The following is an 18,438-nucleotide window of genomic DNA, read 5'->3' as shown; positions in this document are numbered from 1 at the left end:
CACAAATACTTCACTAGCTCAGTTCCAGTGAGTGCTAGCATAGGCAAAGCTGTCATCATTTTAACTAAGGCCAGGTCTACACTACCATTACTTAGGTATAACTTCCGTCACTCAGGTGTGAATAAGCTATCCCAACAAGCACTGTAAATTACACCAACCTAAGCGCCAGCGTGGACAGCACTATGTCAGTGGGAGAGCTTCTCCCACCGACACAGCTATCGCCTCTTGCAGAGGTGGATTTATTGTGCCAACAGGAGAGCTCTCCTGTCAGCATACACCTGCGCAGAGATAGCGCTTCTAGTGTAGATTAGCCCTACATCTTCTAGACCTCATCTGAGCAGAACTGGTAACGTTGGCAAAATTCTGAAAAGCAGCCTGGCTACCTCTGTGTATGCTATCTTTTAGGAATTGTACTGAGGTATCAAAGCTCTTCCTGAGTACAAGTAGCTTCTCCCACTTTGATCAAAAAATTAGATGTGGACAATTTGCTTGAAGCAAAGTGAAGAAATTCTCATCATGTCATGTCTCAAATATCAAGGCTGTTTTAAAATTAACGAATTCAATACAGTACTGGCTTTTTGACCTTGTATTGGACAGGTATTTTAATTTGTGCATGTATCTGATTCTGCTAAATCAGAAAACTCAGTCTAACTTCAAAAAACATGATGTGACATTTCTCTCAATTTATTCATTTTTCTCCAACATGTGTGAAAAGTCTTGATTGTACCGGGGGAAGGATAATCTTCCTGATGTGTCTACAGAGCTCCTGAGCAGTGCCCAACATACAATGGTTACCCAAATAAACCCTTCTCTATAATACCAAATTTCTTAGCAGTGTTCTTAAAAAACCCAGAAGTGTGATGCATAGTTAATAATTGTGCTTATATGCAATTCAGGCTGTGCCTAGAGGTGAAAACTCTTTGCTAATAAAAGACTAGGAATTCACTCATTGCCATATACTGTATGCCACATCATCCAACGTAGATTTGTCTGTACCTTTACAAAAAGGTCACGATGGTTGCCCATTGCTAGCAAATTATTTACAACTTTGACTTCAAATTGATATAAGAGGAATAGTAATACTGATAAAAATAGTAATTTTTATTAGCATATTAAGAATATACCAATTAAGTATTTATAAGAAGATACTTATGTTCACTCTATGTCAGCTATGGCTTGCAAAAATCCAGAAATATGTAAAATCCAGGTTGGCCTTTCCCCTTCATACAAATTACCCTCCCTTCCTACCTGTGATTTGTCCTGTTCAAGTCTTTTCTTCTGTCTCACTATATCTTCAAGATGATATACTGATCTAGCTACCACTGGATCAATATTAAACAAGTCATGTGAAGTTAAGGAAGTTTCCTGTCGTAACATCCATTTGTAAAAAGGAAGGCCAAGGGGAAGGTCCACCTGGAAGCCAAAGCAGCATTGTTTTTAAATTAATAGTTAATGCAAAACAACTTACAGTTTCAATAGCTTTAAGTTTTGATGTTTCATTCCCTGAGCAGTACCTTTTCCAACACATTTTTTGGACTAGTAGAGAGTAGTTTGTCATACGGTATATATAGTACTTTGGGATAAATTTATAGTGGCGATTTTAATATAAAAGGACCGAGTTATGTTGAAAGACCTAGGTATGGTAGTGATAAGCAAGTATGAATTTTCATCATTTGCTACTATATCACAAGCCCCATATAATTTTGGGCTAAATACACAAAGGGATAAAATCACAATGTGAACAGAAATTAGATGCTTTCTCTTGCAGAGAAAGATGAGCTAGAGTCACTCAGGAGACCCCCTAACAAGATTACAACCCATCTTCATTTTAAAATACTGACTGGTGTTGAAAGTGCTGAAATTCAGGTTCTCTCAATATTATGCCATAATCAAACTCGCAGCATTACCAACTTTGTCTTCCTGAATCTGAAGTCTAGCAGTAAGTGTTCTACATTGGAACCTCCAGAAAATATTGTTATATATAACTTCAGATAAAAATCAAATTTCATTCTTACCAATCTGAAATCCATGATCGCCTTAGCCATTAGTTTTCCCAGAAAACGGAACTTCATTTTAACCTTTGCAATGTGAGCTGGTTTAGCTGTTCTACCAAAAGGAAGAGCAAATAGGCCTTGGAGATTATGAATATACTTTGTGCCTTCTTGACTTCCTGTTGGGGAAAGAAAGAGGGGTGGGGGGCAAGTTCAGTACTTGCATAATGCTGTTTCATTTAAAAAATGAGTTAAAGGCACAGAGTCCAGTCATTCGGGCCTAAAATTAAACTTGTTAAAAATGTCAGTTGATATTTCTATTTCACCCCATCAGTTACAAATTTAAACCATTCCTTGCAGCACTAGCAAAAAACAAAAACAATCTTGTAATACTGCAGGACAAACTGAAATAGAAATGGACTTGTTTTTATTTGCCAAAGCTGAACAAAGTTTAGAATTTTAATATTTTCACTGTTCATATTCATAACACGGAAATTTTAATAAGTGATTACCCTGACAGTGTCCCTTTATTTTTATTGCTTCATTTTCTCAAAGTTTAAACATTCCATCCAGATTTCTAAAAATATGAATGTACTTACATTACATAAAAGTCTTAAGATAATAACCGCTCGAGACCAAGACCAACTGGGAAAATGTCTATTATTTCTTATGATTATTATATGTGACTGTTTCCTGTTCAAGTGTGTATTGCTGCCTGCCTGAACGCATGGACTTTACCAAAGAAGGCTGTAAAAGGGCTGAGGTGCCAAGTAGGAAGGGTGACAAAATAGACTTAGGTACCCAGCTTCAAAGGAGTTAAGATAACAAGGGCTTGGCCATCAACTGGGGGAAGAAGTTACACAGCTGGCTCCATCCAGATTAGGACATTTTACTCTTCCCAAGGCTAAGCCTGGGATCAAAGGAGACCCTAAAAGATCAAAAGACCTTAACAATTAAAAAGGTGCCCAAGGCAGAAGGGGTGGGGGAGGAGAAGAGGGTAGAGAGGCCTCAGTATGGGTCAGTTAAAAAGGTTGGCAGTCTGATTGAGACACTCAGAAAAGAATGCTAGAAGGAGTGTAGGCTGGTTCTCTCAACTCAGATGGGGAAGAAGCCAGACCCACTTGAGCTCTGGATAGAGATTAATCTTAGGTAGCAGAATGTATGTTCAGGTCTCGTATTTTAAATCCACTTCTAAGTGCCGTGTATCTTTTGGGCAAAACAAATCATGCTTTGTTTTGAAGTGGTTTCTTTCTCACTTCAAATATATGTGATCACAGGCTCCTGGAGAAAATCTCTTCTTGAAAATGCCAACTCCAGTTTCTCCTGCTGGATTAGTTATGGTTGATGTCCATGTGGCTGTAACAGAGGTCCTAGTCAGAGTGTGCAAATTGCAGAGTTCCACCTTAGGAGAGGTAAAGGCCTAAGGCCTGATTTTGGGGGGGGGGGGGGGGGGCACACAGGCAGAAGGGGTTCCACTCAGAGATCACTGAAAAGGGGCAGCAGTGCAACTAGCCCAGTAACCATGACAAGTTACCTTTAACAACCACTGTTTTGGATAGAATTACACTTTAAGGCATTAGAACCTGGAAGTCCCATAGGTCAGTTTCTGAAGCAGCTGAAAGTACATTGATAATCAGAAAAACAGTCACCTTTTGGATTGGATAGAGTTACTTCTTCTCCTCTCCAGAGGCCTAAGTCTGCTCTCTGTAGTTCCTGAGATACAAGTGCATAAAACTCCAGTGTAGGTCCTAGACCTGTGCCAACCTTCAGAGAGAAAAGGTAATTTTTCATTTAAAAATGTTCTGAATATTAAAATATTAATTTAAGTGTGAGCTGTGCAATAATATATAACAGTTATATTCATTACAATTTCTTCCTCCAGGGAAAGGCCTTTCTATAATCAAAAACTATTAATAAACCTGCAGAAATCTAGCAAAAATTCATACACTGAAAAGGGATACTGACCAAACAGAATATTTATTAAGTCACCTAGCGACCAAGCTAGAGACATGTACATGTGTTTGCTGGAGTAAGATTTTTTCGAACTTTAAAGTGAACGCATTTCTGACTGCTGAACTTAAGTCAGTGCATTTGCAATTGAAAAGTATTTTTAATTTAGCTATTCGGAGGACAGCCAGAAACCAGTCATATTTGGAAGAAGTAGATATGCATTAGTGGATGGAATTTTTAGCTGCCAGTAGTAGGATGGAAGAGAGTCTGACCAAGTTATTCTAATGCAATTACAGCTTTTGTATGAACATTCATTGAAAAGGGTTAATGCATTCACATAGCCATTACTTACTTCATTCTCATACTGGATTTCCAACATAGCTCTCGAACTGCCTAGATCTTGCATCACAGATTCTGCCTGTTTCAACAGCTCTTCTCTATTCACAGTGCGCTACACATTAGAGACATTTAGGCAATAGAATTAATTTTTGCAAATCTCAATTCCTTAGCAAGCAAGGCAGTTATAACACTAGGAAACAAAATTTTGGAGTGAGAAAGTTTGCATAGTATATTGATTGTAGTAAAGCTTTTGGCACAGTCCCATGTGATCTGGTTTCATTATGAAAGCAGGGAAATATGGTCCAGATTAAATTATGATAAGGCAGGTATAAAACTGGTAAAAGAGACATTCAAAAAGTAGTTATCAATAGTTTGCTGTCAGATTGAAGACTTATCTAGTGGATTCCCACAGGAGTCTGTCCCAGGTCTGTTACTATTCAATACTTTCATTGATGACTTGCATAATGAAGTAGAGTATGCTTATAAAATTGGAGAATGACACCAAGGTGGGCAGGGTTGCTAACATTCTGGAGAACAGGAACAGAATTCAAAGTGGCCTTAACAGATTGAAGAACAAGTCTGGCATCACTGAAAGATACTGCATGTAGGAAGATAAAAATTAAATGCACAAATACAAAAATGGGGCATAACTGGTTATGGAATAGTACTGCTGAAAAGGATCTGGGTTCAGAATAGATCACAAATTGAATGAGAGAGTCAACAAATGTGATGCAGTGGCAAAAAAAAAGCGAACAATTCTGGCGTGTATTAACAAGATTGTCACGTGTAAGACATGAGCTGTAACTGTCCTACTCTACTCGGCACTGGTAAGACTCCAGCTCGAGTCCTGTGTCCAGTTTTGGGCGTCACACTTCAAAGATGGACAAAATTAAAGAGATAGAGAGCCCGGAGATGAGCAATAAAAATGATGAAAAGTTTAGGAAATGTGACATATGAGGAAAGATTAAAAACTGGGCATGTTTAGTTTGAGAAGAAAAGGCCTGATAACAGTCTTCAAATGTGTTCAGGGCTCTTATAAAAACAGGATAGTGATCAACTGTTCTACTAAAGATAGGACAAGTAGTAATGAGCTTAATCTGCAGCCAGGGAGATTTAGGTTAGATAGTAGGAAAAGTTTTTCCTACTATAAGGGTAGTTAAGCCCTAGAATAGGAAGGTTTCAAGCGAGGTCATGGAGTCTTTGTCACTGAAGGTTAAAAACAGGTTGGACAAGCACCTGCCAGGGATGGTCTATATTTATTTGGTCCTGCTTCAGCAGGACACAAGGCTGGACTAGATGACCTCTCAAATTCCCTTTCATCTCTACATTTCTATGATTCTAAGTAAAATAATTTGCTTTTAAACATGTATTAACTTTATATAAGCAAGAAGTTGTATTCAGTGGTGAGCTATTTATATAAAATTCTCATTAAAAGTTGTTTCATGTCAAATGCGAACTGGTAGTCGTAAAATTGTAGGAGTATGTACTATAAGGGAGCATTCTTGCTCTGGACCAGAAAAAGTTTAAAGTCTCAGCCCTAGGACTGGGGCATCATAGTAAAAATTATCAGCTGACATGTTACCCACTCAGCACCCTCTTCACCTTTGAACAAGGAAAGGGCAGTGGGGTACCACCAGTGGGCTGGGACTCGGTTAGCAGTTTATGAGGCTGACAGAAGCCCTCCACCACATGGAATGGATTACAAAGGAAGGATGACCTTAATAGGACAAGCTATTGCCGATAGTTCCCAGATATGTTATTTAAGAAGGTGTGACCCAGGTAAGCCATATTCCTGATATCTTGTCTCCTTCCTCTGTTGTCCAGGCAATAAGCTACTACGGTCTGGTGGCTGTTCAGGAGGAAGTTAAATATCCAAGGCTATCAGTTTTCTCATCATGTGTTAGGTTCATAGTTATACTCTGTACAAGAATGCATTACACTGAATACTTAAGCATATGGATATTTTTCTGGTGTGTACCATTTATATGCCTTTTCCAGAATCAATAGAAAACACTGAATCAGGTGAATATAACAAGGATAAGCCTAATATAGAACCCTTTAAGTGCTTACATCTATACAAGGCATCTACAGGGGTGGCAAACATATTTTCAACAACAAAGTTTACATTCCACAGGCAGGCAATATCTGCAATCCTTAAACATCCAAAATGTGCTGGGGAGCTGTTACATAACATGTGCCAACTACCCCTGCTTCCCAATAGCAGATATTCAGTTGGGATACACTTCATTCTTTTGGGAGTCAGCCACCCCTACAACTGGCCCTTGTCTCAAAAATCCACTTGAGATATGTACTAGTACAACTGAGATTGTGTCATTTTGAGCAAACACTAAGATCTCCCTTCACTGGAAGTTGTGGAAGAATGATCCATATGGCAAACTACTACTACTCACTCCCTTGAGAAATGGATTCTCGCATAACACTTACTTTTTTCCTGTCCAGTCGCGGCGCCACTCTGCTGTCCTGAGAATCCGACTGATTGATTTCTGGATTGGTATCTAGTAATCTCTGCATTGCTCGATCTCGATCAAAAGCAGTTACATAAAATAGCATTTGCCGGGTGTCAAATGGAAAGAAAAATGGGCTGTGAAGAGTTAGAATTGGTTAGTTTATACTGGACATCTGTAGTCTTGAGAATTTAAGTAGACTAAACAGAGGTTTCATAATGCCTGAAACTGGAGAGTTAGGTCAGTTGTATTACCCCTTAGAGGATACTTTTCCTAGTGTAAAGGGTACTTCTGAGAACAGAAGAGACTAAGCTTGAGATCAGGTATTTAAGAGTGAAAACTTTGCAAAGATTTTAAAAAGCAACCATTAGAAATCTAGAAAATTCAGAGTGAAGGTTATACCTAAATATTTGAGAACAACAAAGATGATGTACACTTAATGGTACTAATCCCTCTTAGTTCCTTAATACCTATTTTACAAGTAATATTTTCAAATCAAGGACTTGAAAAGCTCACAGCCCAAGGTTCTGGATGTCTTAATTTGGAAAGCCACTTTATTGGTGCACCAACTATATCATTGCCCACTACTACTTCCTCATTTTTCAGGGGGGCTTTAAGAAATGTGCAGTTTGTGGAAGACAAAAATATGCAGAAGACATTACAACTCATCTTTCAGAACCTACAAGGCGAGTAGTATTAAGAGGTATATGTTAAATTATTTGTAAGAGTAGGCTTAGTCTTACACTATCTTTCAGATTTACTTTCCATTTTATAATCTAGACCTAGGTTTTTTTTAAACACACACACACACACGCGCGCGCGCTTTGAGTTTGATTTACTTCAATAATTCATGTCTATGGAACATACGGAATGGGGAAAGATTATTTTGGTTTATGTCAGTCAGAAATTTCAAACCTACTTCGAGGACTGTGTTAAAAAAATAATTAAAAAAGGCTAAAATAAGACTGTTGTATGATTCAGATTCCAGTTTTTGTTGTCACCGGTTATGAACAGAGAAGGTTGCTTCTGTTCCCGTTTATTATTACAGGGACAGAGTTAAAGGTATTTAGCTAGCCATATACTTTCAACTGTTTGGATTTCTTAAGCTTAACCCTAACTCTGAACACGGACTGGTTTTCAAATAACCAATACAGTATTTTCTTTTTACTGTAAAATTACACATTGCCCTATGAACTGCAACTTAATGGATTTTTCTCTAGTTATTTCCTTCTCAAAATATTTTAAAAATCAGGTTAGGGCATTTGACTGACATGCAGGGTTTAACTTCCTGGTGCTCCTCAGAGCTTAAAGGTACTGTGGAATAAAAGTGAAAATGCCATGAAAATAAAAGGATCTATCCTAATGGTTTGACTGAGCCTAGAGCAGGGAAAGAATACAGAAATATGTCCCAAATAATGCATTAAATATCAAATAGGAGCCAAATATGGGCTCTTTTGCCTTACACTTGTCATCACATGGCTGAAGTTTTCAAGAACACTAGTCTAGGAATAGTAACCTAGAAATGTGCACACAACTATCATTGACAATTGGAATTAATCCAAGTTTGTTTAAATACATTAATATGATTTAAGTCATTCAATACTACATGCTGGGAATCAACCATATATCACCATGTTACCCGAGAACTCTCCTGTACCTCTATAAATACCATTCTCACTCTTTAGAGATACACAGCAATGTATGCTGTATAAGAGGGAATAACTGAGCTGTAAAAGTACAAAGTGATTTATTAAACCAAAGTCAAGTTTTAAGGGTTGTAGAAAGCCAACCATTTCATACCATGTTTTTCCAAGCTCCGTCAGCCAAGTTGGTATGTTTCCTGTCATGATTACCAAAGGATCCTGAAGCTGCCTGTTAGCTTTTGCTGTCAGTTTACTGTTGATAAATTCCGTGGTGGGAATAATCTCCTTGCAAACTGCATTCTGTGAGATCAAGAGACAGTGTGATTCTATTTAGAAAAGCACTGGAATTCAAAAAGATACCAACTCTTTTTTTTTTTTTTTTACAATTTCTTTTTAATTACTTGTTGCTTTCTTTTTTTTTTTTGGGGGGGGGGGGGGGGGGGATGCTTTGAGATCTTTTACTGTGTCTGTTCTTACCAAGACTGATCAACCTGAGGTCCAAAGAACCTCCACTGTTCACTTCCTTCATCCCTCTTCAGAAGTATTGCTCTTTTGGTTTGGAGGGAAAAGGAGGAGATTTGAAGACTTTTTAGACGAGAACACCAACGAGTTTGACCGGATATCACAAAACCCTCTAGTAGTCAAAAGCCATCATCAAAAGCAACGGAGGGTAAATTCAGGGGGTGGAGGGCATCAGACCTGTGATATTCCATCACTTCATGGATAAAGGGATTATTAGGGATGTTCTCAAACACTGTTTTTGTCTCAGCACCTATCTGATGTACAGATAACAAGTAAGTGTTCAAATTCTATTTAAATTAGAGGTGGGCATTAAAATTTTAGACACATTCCTTAAATAAGGAAATAGCAATATATTTAGTTCTATTATCCTAAATTTGCAGCTGTATTTTTGTAGTCTTGTAAGAGTTTTTGTACTCCACACCTTACACTAAAAGGATTCTCTAACATTCAACACTCTGATTTTTACCTAGTTACAGTAGAGTAATGTTTTTACCATTTTGAAAAAGTTTATTTGTGTATTGTCTCAATACCTTTAGCAATGACAGTTGTCTACAGATTTACAGAAAGCCTTCCAAGTGATTAAATGTATTACTCACTTCATACAGGTAATACCAATATCGACTGATAGCATGTAAAACTCTCAAAAGGAGGATAACATCTAATGAGGGGTCTTCAAATGTTATATTTTCAGGCGGTGTAAATACAAGGTAAACTTCTAAAGGATTGGACACTGAAGGGCACACACCATCTAGGGAGAGAAAAAACTAGATCATTTCTATTGTCTAACAAATTAGTTGATTAATGAGTTACGCTTCTATCAGTTTGAACTTCAGCTTCTTGGATATGCACTCTATTCGTTTTTTAATATCAGTTACTCAAAACAAAACCTGACTATAAGCTGAATTGTAATTCAGGAAGTATATATAGAGATTCTTTATTAAAGGTATACAAAACAGAAAATATTTTTTCTTTGTCACACATGATCCTACATATCCCCTCCATGACAAACACTTACCATGCCACAACTCATCATGCTTTTTTGAATTTCTAGGGGAAGTTTTTGTGGGAGCAGTTTGTGCCCTTCCTCTTTTACCACCAACAGAGTCCTTGTTACCATCTTCATCCTCTCGCACTGGTTTGTACCTAAAAATTGTGAAGCATTTATTAATATGGTTCTGGAATACAACAGATCTGAAAATAAAACAACTGTTTAAAGAGAGATTCACTCAGGTTACCAGAATTTCATTTCAATGGCAAAGTTTAAGCAGTAACAAACAAGACATTTAGTGGAGCCACCAAGTGCAAATGTTGGAAGATAAGGGAAAATAGAACATATTGGGGTGGGCAAAGGGGAAAGGAAGTAGTAAACAAATGGCCAACTTCATGTATTGTATGAGAGGGGCAAAGAGAGGAAGTGCACTCAGTCTAAAACATGTTCTTTGTTCTTGATCACTTTCATACTTGGCGATGCACTATAGGTGCAAACAGTTATAAAGACACTGTTGAATATCAGTGTGCTACATGCAGTACCAATCACACAGAGAAGACTGCCCTTTGCCTCGAGGAACTTACAGCTTTAAGTGAGACAATGCAACTGATACCCAATGTGGCTGGATAACCAGAAGATTCCTTAATCAAAACAAAAACTAAAAGAAAACACACCTGTCTGGCATTTTTTGTTATGCTTTACCAAAGCAATTAATACTTGCAAGCCTCACAAAAATGTTCCTTGAGAAGCAGGCTATTTTTCCTCTATTGTTTGTAATTATTCAAGGTTGATAAAATAATATTTCCCCTAATTTAGCTTCTTTCATCTGAGAAGCCCCCTTTTATTTTTGTATTTCCAAACAATTCATCCCCATCAGCTGGGATTGACATAGTCCAAGAATGTTAACTGTTGCTAATCAGCATTTGGTATGTAGGTCCTACAAAGTAAGTATTTTTCCATCAAGGTGCTCAGTGATCAAAAAGCAGACTTATAGGCTACCTACAACAGAGATCTTTAACAGTATTGGGGCCTAATATATACACGCCCCTTTAAAAAGCATAAACATACAAATTTGGAGAGAGATTCTTCCCTGCTCTCTGCCCAGCTTACCATATGGTGTGTGTCTTAGTCCAAATTCCAGCTCTTCCCAAAGGGTTGCTTTCATCATCTGTGGATTCCCTCTCCTCTTCAGCTTGTAAACTGAACTGTCTAACTGCTTGATACACAGTCATATTATATGGCAGCAAGTGATCTCCAATGTAAAACTGCAGTCTGTGCCTCACATTCCCTGAATTTAAGAACTGAGCAGCCTCAATAAAAGCAAAGTAAATACAGGTTAAGAAGCAGGTTCCTTAGTCTCACCATACAACTCTATACAGAGAATAGCAGCTTACCAAAGATTCATCTATTTCTTCATCGGATCCATCATCATCACTGTCCTCATCATCTTCTCTGACTCTTCCATATCCTACCAAGACAAATTGCATGTCCTTATTTGCACTTCAGAATAAGGAAATTTAACTGATTATTCATAAACACATGTAAATATTAATCCCATATCATTGTGTTTCCAGAGATTCATCAGTTTGAAAATATCAACTACACGTTAAAACAGAATTAACGTTTAGGAGACGTAAGTCTCATGTTCAGTCTTAGCACCAACACTGGAAGGTCTACACCATATATATAGGAGGACAGCATCAGCCTGTGGGATGATTGAGAGGCTGTAGCACCATACACTACATGCAATGCAAGATTTGGTACTGATAAAACAAAATCTTGCTTCTAGGGAGAGAAAACCTAGACAGCTACAAAGCGAGCAAGCCTAACCAGACAGCTGAACAAATTTACCTTCTGTCTTTAATACTGCCCCGACATTTACTTTTATAGCGCTCTGATAAGAGATTTATGCAGACTTTAACATGACATCTTATTTGTTTTGGTTATTTCTAAATATATTAAGCACCAGCAGGTTGTACGGCACTGTACAAGACATCAAGATATAAATACCTCTAACTACAAGGTATCTTTCAATGGCTTGCACCAAAGCCAGGGGATCTATCTTCACAGGTCCACCCTTCCACTGTTTCACGTTAGCACAATCTGGATGTCTTTGCAGCTGGCATTTTAATTGATGTGTGTTGAAAAATTTTAAAGCTTGGGATCCTCTGTTGAGAGAAAAACTCAAGATAATTTGTGAAAAAAGTTGCTACAGTTATTCTATTTTCTTTGTTCATTTGTATAATCAATGCATTACATACACACAAGATTCAGTTACAAATAATAGAAACTTTCAAAATGTTCATACTCAAATTGACTCATTCTGGAAAACAGACTAAGAAATTTTAAGCTATCAAGGCTGAGGCTAATATTTTAAAACTCTGATGCTTAAAGCCAAGCACCAGAAGTCAAACTAGGAACCCATATAAAATGATTTGATTTTCAGTGGGGGCTGCATATGCTAAAAGGAAAGGATAAGGCCATTTGGATGCCTGAATCGAATGAGGCTTTTGGCACAATCTTCAAACGTAAACGCCGAACGTTTAGTCAGAAGTGGTTTCATCTTATTCAATTTTGAGTCTCATTTAAATATGGAAGTATTTTCCATCCTTTTTTGCTGTTTTTTTTGTTTTGTACTGCACATTTCCCTTATCAATTCACTTTATCCTTATTGAGTTTTGCCTTTAACTTGCTGTCTTTTTTTTTTTTTTTTTTTTTTTTTTTAAAAAACACTCTGGTTTGCATCTGTTTTTTTCAGTATCTGTTTTATTTAGTTCCTATGTATGCTCCATCTTCTGTTTCTCTGCTCATTGCCGTACCACATACTCTCCATTTATCTAATTTGCAGTTCACTTCTTTCCAGATGATGCAGCTTGAAACACTAAGCCTTCTAGTGCTGCTCCTGACCTCCAAGTACTAGTGGAGGAATGGAGGCTACCAGAAGTTTTAAACCCTTTAGTGCAGGTCTGGTCTACCAGGTACTTAGTAATCTAGCAATGACAATTCTCTGCTAGACTTACCTTTCTAAAAAGGTCCAACAAATATTTGAATCAGAAATTGATAAAATTTGTATTTGTTCCACTGATTAGTCAAATTGCATGAACTGAGAAATTTAATGAGAAAATTAAACATGCACCATTTACAATGCAAAATTTACTCCACAATTTATAGGAAACTGCAGATTAAATTTATCACAGTATGCCTTGGTGAAAAAGGTATGCAGCATGTTGAATATTCCATACAAATCTAATGAAATACTTTGATTTGAAAGTAAACCGGTCTTAGGAGCCCTAATCTTCGACCAGGACTTTACTGTGCTAGGCACTGTATGAACAGAACAAAAGATGATGGTCTCTGCCCCAAAGAGAAAGTATCTTGGTATCTCAGATTTTGCTTTAAAGTTTAATTAAACTCCACATATTTCCTCCTACTCCCAAGAAAGATATCCACAGCAAAGAAGATACCATCCATTTGAAAAGTGTAATTCCCATTAGCAGTTAATCTTGTCCTTTAGCAAAAAGTAGCATATTACAACAATCTAAGGAGTTCCTAACACTAAGCCTGGACCAAAAACAGGGGAGAGACTTTCAGAGTTCCACACCCACCCCAGTAAAAAGTCTCCCCAAAAATCTTTCCATCTCTGCACACCTATGACACAGTCTTTAGCAGTATAAACCATATCACTGACACACGTTTAAACACATGCTGTATGACAACAGGAACTGAAGTCATTAACGGTAAATAAAAAGCATTGATTAGGATGTAATTAATAAAAAGATGTGTAATGCTCATTATTGAAGATACTAAACTTCCCAGATTAGTTGCTAATTACTCCCACCAAATTACCTTTAAGGTTTTTATGCTAGATTATGGCAAATTAGATCTAGGACAGCCAATGAATGCTTGATCATCTTGCATTAGGAGCTATATTCAAGTACAGAAGTGAATTGAATATAGTCAAAAACCTTAATCGTTATAAAAACTTCTGGCTTAGACTCTGACTTGTACATAAATTTTAAATTTTACAGTACATTAATAATCTGCCTCAAACCAAGTTTAGAAGACAGACCTGGTACGTACAATACCAACTTTTCCATACATGTGTTTTTAAAATTGTTTGTGAGCAACTGTCACTCAACTGCATAATTACGCAAGAAAATTAACTCTTCTTTTATATTATGCAATACAAACATTAGCATTGTAATACAAACATCACAAGATTAAACTCTTCCAAAGTGAAATGAGAAAGTTACTTAGCTTATAGTAACAGGGGTCACATATCTCAATGAGCCTCCAATGTGCATTCCACTGTGGGTATACATGTGCTCCCGTGTGCCCTGAACTGGAGAACTTTGAAAGCAACGTACATTGGTCCACACTTGCGCCCTGGCTCACCTCATGCTTTTGACTGAGGAGAAAAAGGGAGGGGTGGATTGACCACCTCGCCAGTTCCTTCTCTGTCAAGAATCAGAGGAGATCCAAAGCATAGGGGAAAAGGATGGCTGGTAGTAGAATATAGATAGGGAGCATGTCTCAGAGACTGTCCAGTTAATATAAGGTAACTAACTAACTTTTTCTTTTTCAAGTGCTGGCTCCTATGTGTATTCCACTGTGGTGGCTGACAAGCAGTACTCAAACAGAGAGAAGGGTGTGAGGTCTTAGGTGGCAGAGCCAAACAAAGGACTGCTGTTCCAAAAGATGAACTGGCAGAGGAATCCTGTGCCTGTCTTGCAAACGTAGCAGTCTCAAATATCAAATAGAGGCACCTCTTGAAGCGATGCCATAGATGTTGCTTGCGCTCTTGTGAAAAACACTTACTCCATAAGGAAGGGGATGATTAGACAGCTGATAGAGCAAAATATAGCCTGAGATTCATTTCGAGACTATAACCTGACCCTGGACCATTTCTGCTGAGGCAGCAAATAGTTTATGGGATTTTCTGATTGTTTTTATTTTCTGCAGGTAAAGGCTTGTCTAACATCAAGGGAATGGAGCCTCCTTTCTTCGGAGGCTGCATGAGGTTTTGGAAAGAACACAGGTAAGTGGATAGACTGAGTCAGGTGAAAGTCTACTCGGGGGGTGGGTGGGGGGGTGAATTTAGGGTTTGAATGTAATGAAACAAAGCATAATGACAATCCATGATCAATGCCCCAAACTCACCAGCCCTCCTGGCTGAGGTGATTGCTACCAGGAATGCAACCTTCATGGAGGAGAAGATAGACATGGAGCAAGAAGCTAATGATTCAAAAGGAGGTTTGGTGAGTACTGACAGAACAATGTTCAAGTTCCATTGAGCAGTACGCTATTATAGGCAGAAAAGTACTGATTAAGCCTTTCCAGAACCTGCTAGACAGAGGCCTAGGGTGCCTGATGTTGCTGTTCCCAAGTCAGGAGACCAGGAAATGTACAAATAATGATTGGTGTCTGAGCAGACATGCATAGGATATTAGGGAACCAAAACTGCGTAGGCCAGTTTGGGGCAATGAAAGTAACTCATGATCTGTCCGACCAAAACTAAGTAGGTGGTGTAGCGGAGGCAAGGCAAAGTTCAGATGATCTGACCATGGAAGGAGTAAGATTGTCACCCTCAGTGTCGACCTAGGGCTCCCGTGGAACAGTATATGTTGGAAAGACAAACTGGAGGGGGGGCTCCCCAGGGATCAAAAATATGGGTTACCATAGAGTCGTGAAGCTTCCACTCGTGATTGACTGCAAGTTTTCTAGCACATTCTGGTTTCCTGGGAGGTAGACTGCTGACAGAGTAATCCAGTTGCCAATATACCAGTTCCACAGACTGATCGCTTCTGTGTACAGGGGTGTAGAGCTCACGCCTCCATGTTTGTTAATGTAAGAACTTGTGAAGTTATCTGACATGAGGGCATCGTGACCTTAAACAGAAGAAAGATTTGCAAGCCCTTCAAACTGCTTGTAGCTGTAGAACATTGATCTGTATCCTGAATTCTCAAGATGTCCAGGTTCCTTATGCTGTACTGTTGTCCATGTGAGCTCCCCAACCCAATAGGAATGGGCCTGTAATGATCATCCTGTCTGGTGCAGAGGTGAGGAAGGAAAAACAGACGCAAAACTGATGTGGATTCTTCCACCATGACAAGGACTATACCACTTGGATAGGAACAGCAAACTAAAGTGCTAATGGACTGTCAGTTTGACAGGTACACAATTTCAAGCCATGCTTTTAGGCAACAAAGGCAGTCTTGCTAAAGGTGATGTAAGTGCATAAGGCCATATGGCCTAGGAAAGAGAGGTTTTGATAGGCACTCTGGGGTTGATTATGAGCTGATCTATGGTGATGTTCATAGCCTGAATCCTGTTTCTCTGCAAGTAAGTCATTCCAGTGATTGAAATTAAGGGCATCCCAATCAAGTCCAAAGCATGTGCAGGGGGGAGAAGGTAATTTTTGGTGTTCATGCTAACGCAGGAGTTGTAGCATTGTCAAAGTAGATGCCTGGGCCTCTTGGTATAACCTGTCAACAAGAAGCTAATTGTTGAGGTAAGGGAAGACTGAAACTATGGTATCTAATATAGGCTTCTATGACAGAGAACATATTGGGAAACTCACCAACCTGGGAGTGGTAGCAATGAGGACAGGGCATATTCTGTACTAAAAAGTGGTCATAGCTAACTATCAATCTATGAAAGTGTCAGTGAGCGGGATAGATGTTCTTGTGAAAATAGGAGTCACTCATGTTGATAGCTGTAAGCCACGTCTTTTTATGGGGATAGACTTATAGATGCTAACATGACCCTGTGAAACTTGAGTTTGCCAATAAAGCACTTAAAATGGCAGAGGTCAAGAATAATGGTCTCCAATTGCCTCTCTTTCTGGGAACTAGGAAATATGTTGAGTAAAAACTACTCCTTTGTTACTAAAGAGGAATCCATTCTAACACTCCTCATTTTAAGCGTTTCCACTTCTTGTCCGAAAATGTTCTCATGAGAATGGCTCCTGAGAGGGGTGGGAAAGAGGGTTCTGGAGGGGTTAGAGGCACAAACTATTGGATAGCTGGAATAGATGATGCTGAGCACCAATTTGTTGCACTCCAGGTATAGAGAGTGTGCTAGACGACCCCCAAAAGGCATGTAGGAGTTGGGACGTGTTGCATTCAATTGTTTGCAGCTCCTGAGCTATAGTCAGTCAAACAATAATGTTTAGCTGAGGGTTGGGATTGGCATGAGGCACCCACTGCAAAAGACGTGGGAAAGCAGGTCTTTTGAGCTCTCTGCCTGTTATGGCATAGTTCATAAGGTCTCTGGTGGAAGAACTGCTCAGCCATCAGTCTAGCTTGTATTGTTGCCAGTGGAATGTTCTCTTTGTGGCAGGTGTATATACCTCCTGAGAGCAGAGGGTGCGCTTGGAGTCCTTTAAAGTGTGTAAGGACTTATCTGTCTTCTGATTAAACAGGTTCTCAACAATGTTCTGGACCCTCCCTGGGAAATCCCAAAACATGAAGCCATGACTCCCTATGCATGATAGTGGCAGTAGCCATTGCCCTGGAAGATTCATCAGCCGCATCTACTGCTGATTGGAGAGCAATCCTGGCAACCATTTTGTCTTCCTCTATGAGAGCCTAGAAATGAGCTCTGTCCTGCTGTGAGATACTATAAATAAAGTCAGCAAATTTCAAGTAGTTCAGGAAGTCTCACTTAGCCAGTCCTGCTTGCTATTTGTTATCCTGAACTACAGGCTAGAAGAAAAGACCTTCCTTCCCAATAAGATGAGACGCTTGCCCTCCTTATCAGTAGGGGAACAACAGGGGTGTTGCTGCCTAGATCTCTGTTGCAGCTTGCACTACTAAAGAATTAGGAGCAGGTTGAAAACACACATTTCACTCTCTTGGTTGGGACATACTACTGTCTCTCTGCCCTCTTAGTAGTAGGGGAGTAAGTAGCTGGGGTATGCCAGACCACCCTAACTGGGGGTTCAGGATGACTTTGTTAACTGGGAGTGCTATTCTACCGGAGCCAGAGGACTGAAGGATAACCCGGAGCTTGTGTTGAGGATCCTGAACCTCAAGAGGAATACACAACTGCCCTGCTATTCTGCAAGGAAGTTCCTGGCACAGTTTACAGTCACTGGGAGGCAGGAGAGAAAGAAGATGGAGACATCAAATCATCACTTCATCTGACAATGAAAACAGCAATCTTTTCAGATCCGGTGAAACTACCACTTACTGCTTCTCCTCCTTTGAAGGATCCAGAAGCAGCTCCAGTTGTCCCCTCAAAACCAAGGGGAGGGGCGACTCCCTAGAAGACCAGATGAACTCTGTAGGATGGTATTGGTCCCATGGCCCTGAGTATGGCCAATTGGGTGAATTGAATGGGGGTTGTGGTGGTTCCCAAGGCATGGGATACCAACGGTTCCAAGGCAGATGAGGTGGAAATTGCTGACCATGGTCTTCAGACTGGGAAGGTGGGTCTTGGAGGAGAAAAAGCATAATGGTTCATCAGGTGGTTCAGAACCTCCCAAGGAGGAGAAAACAGATTCCAGTTTCAACAACAGTACCACTGGAAGGAAATCA

General features: G+C 39.2%; 1 protein-coding gene across 4 annotated transcripts in view; it reads right to left on the bottom strand.

The window, feature by feature from the left end:
* Positions 1-18,438, bottom strand: part of TRIP12 (thyroid hormone receptor interactor 12) — a 158,763-nt gene that overhangs the window by 22,486 nt on the left and 117,839 nt on the right. For 2 of the 4 annotated variants that reach the window (XM_074963855.1, XM_074963857.1), the window contains 11 exons: positions 11,909-12,081; positions 11,293-11,366; positions 11,009-11,208; positions 9,926-10,053; positions 9,507-9,658; positions 8,546-8,688; positions 6,726-6,882; positions 4,294-4,392; positions 3,641-3,755; positions 2,016-2,170; positions 1,249-1,413 (listed from right to left, as the gene is read on the bottom strand). In XM_074963855.1, coding sequence (XP_074819956.1) covers positions 1,249-1,413; positions 2,016-2,170; positions 3,641-3,755; positions 4,294-4,392; positions 6,726-6,882; positions 8,546-8,688; positions 9,507-9,658; positions 9,926-10,053; positions 11,009-11,208; positions 11,293-11,366; positions 11,909-12,081 — 1,561 coding nt within the window. The remainder of the gene's footprint in view (positions 1-1,248; positions 1,414-2,015; positions 2,171-3,640; positions 3,756-4,293; positions 4,393-6,725; positions 6,883-8,545; positions 8,689-9,506; positions 9,659-9,925; positions 10,054-11,008; positions 11,209-11,292; positions 11,367-11,908; positions 12,082-18,438) is intronic. The other 2 variants (XM_074963856.1, XM_074963859.1) reach the window with 1 other exon arrangement.

This window comes from Natator depressus, chromosome 9 (genome assembly GCF_965152275.1).
Source record: "Natator depressus isolate rNatDep1 chromosome 9, rNatDep2.hap1, whole genome shotgun sequence".
Classification (NCBI taxonomy): Eukaryota; Metazoa; Chordata; order Testudines; family Cheloniidae; genus Natator; species Natator depressus.
The sequence above is the reverse complement of the archived record's forward strand: the minus strand, read 5'-3'. Positions and strand labels throughout refer to the sequence as shown.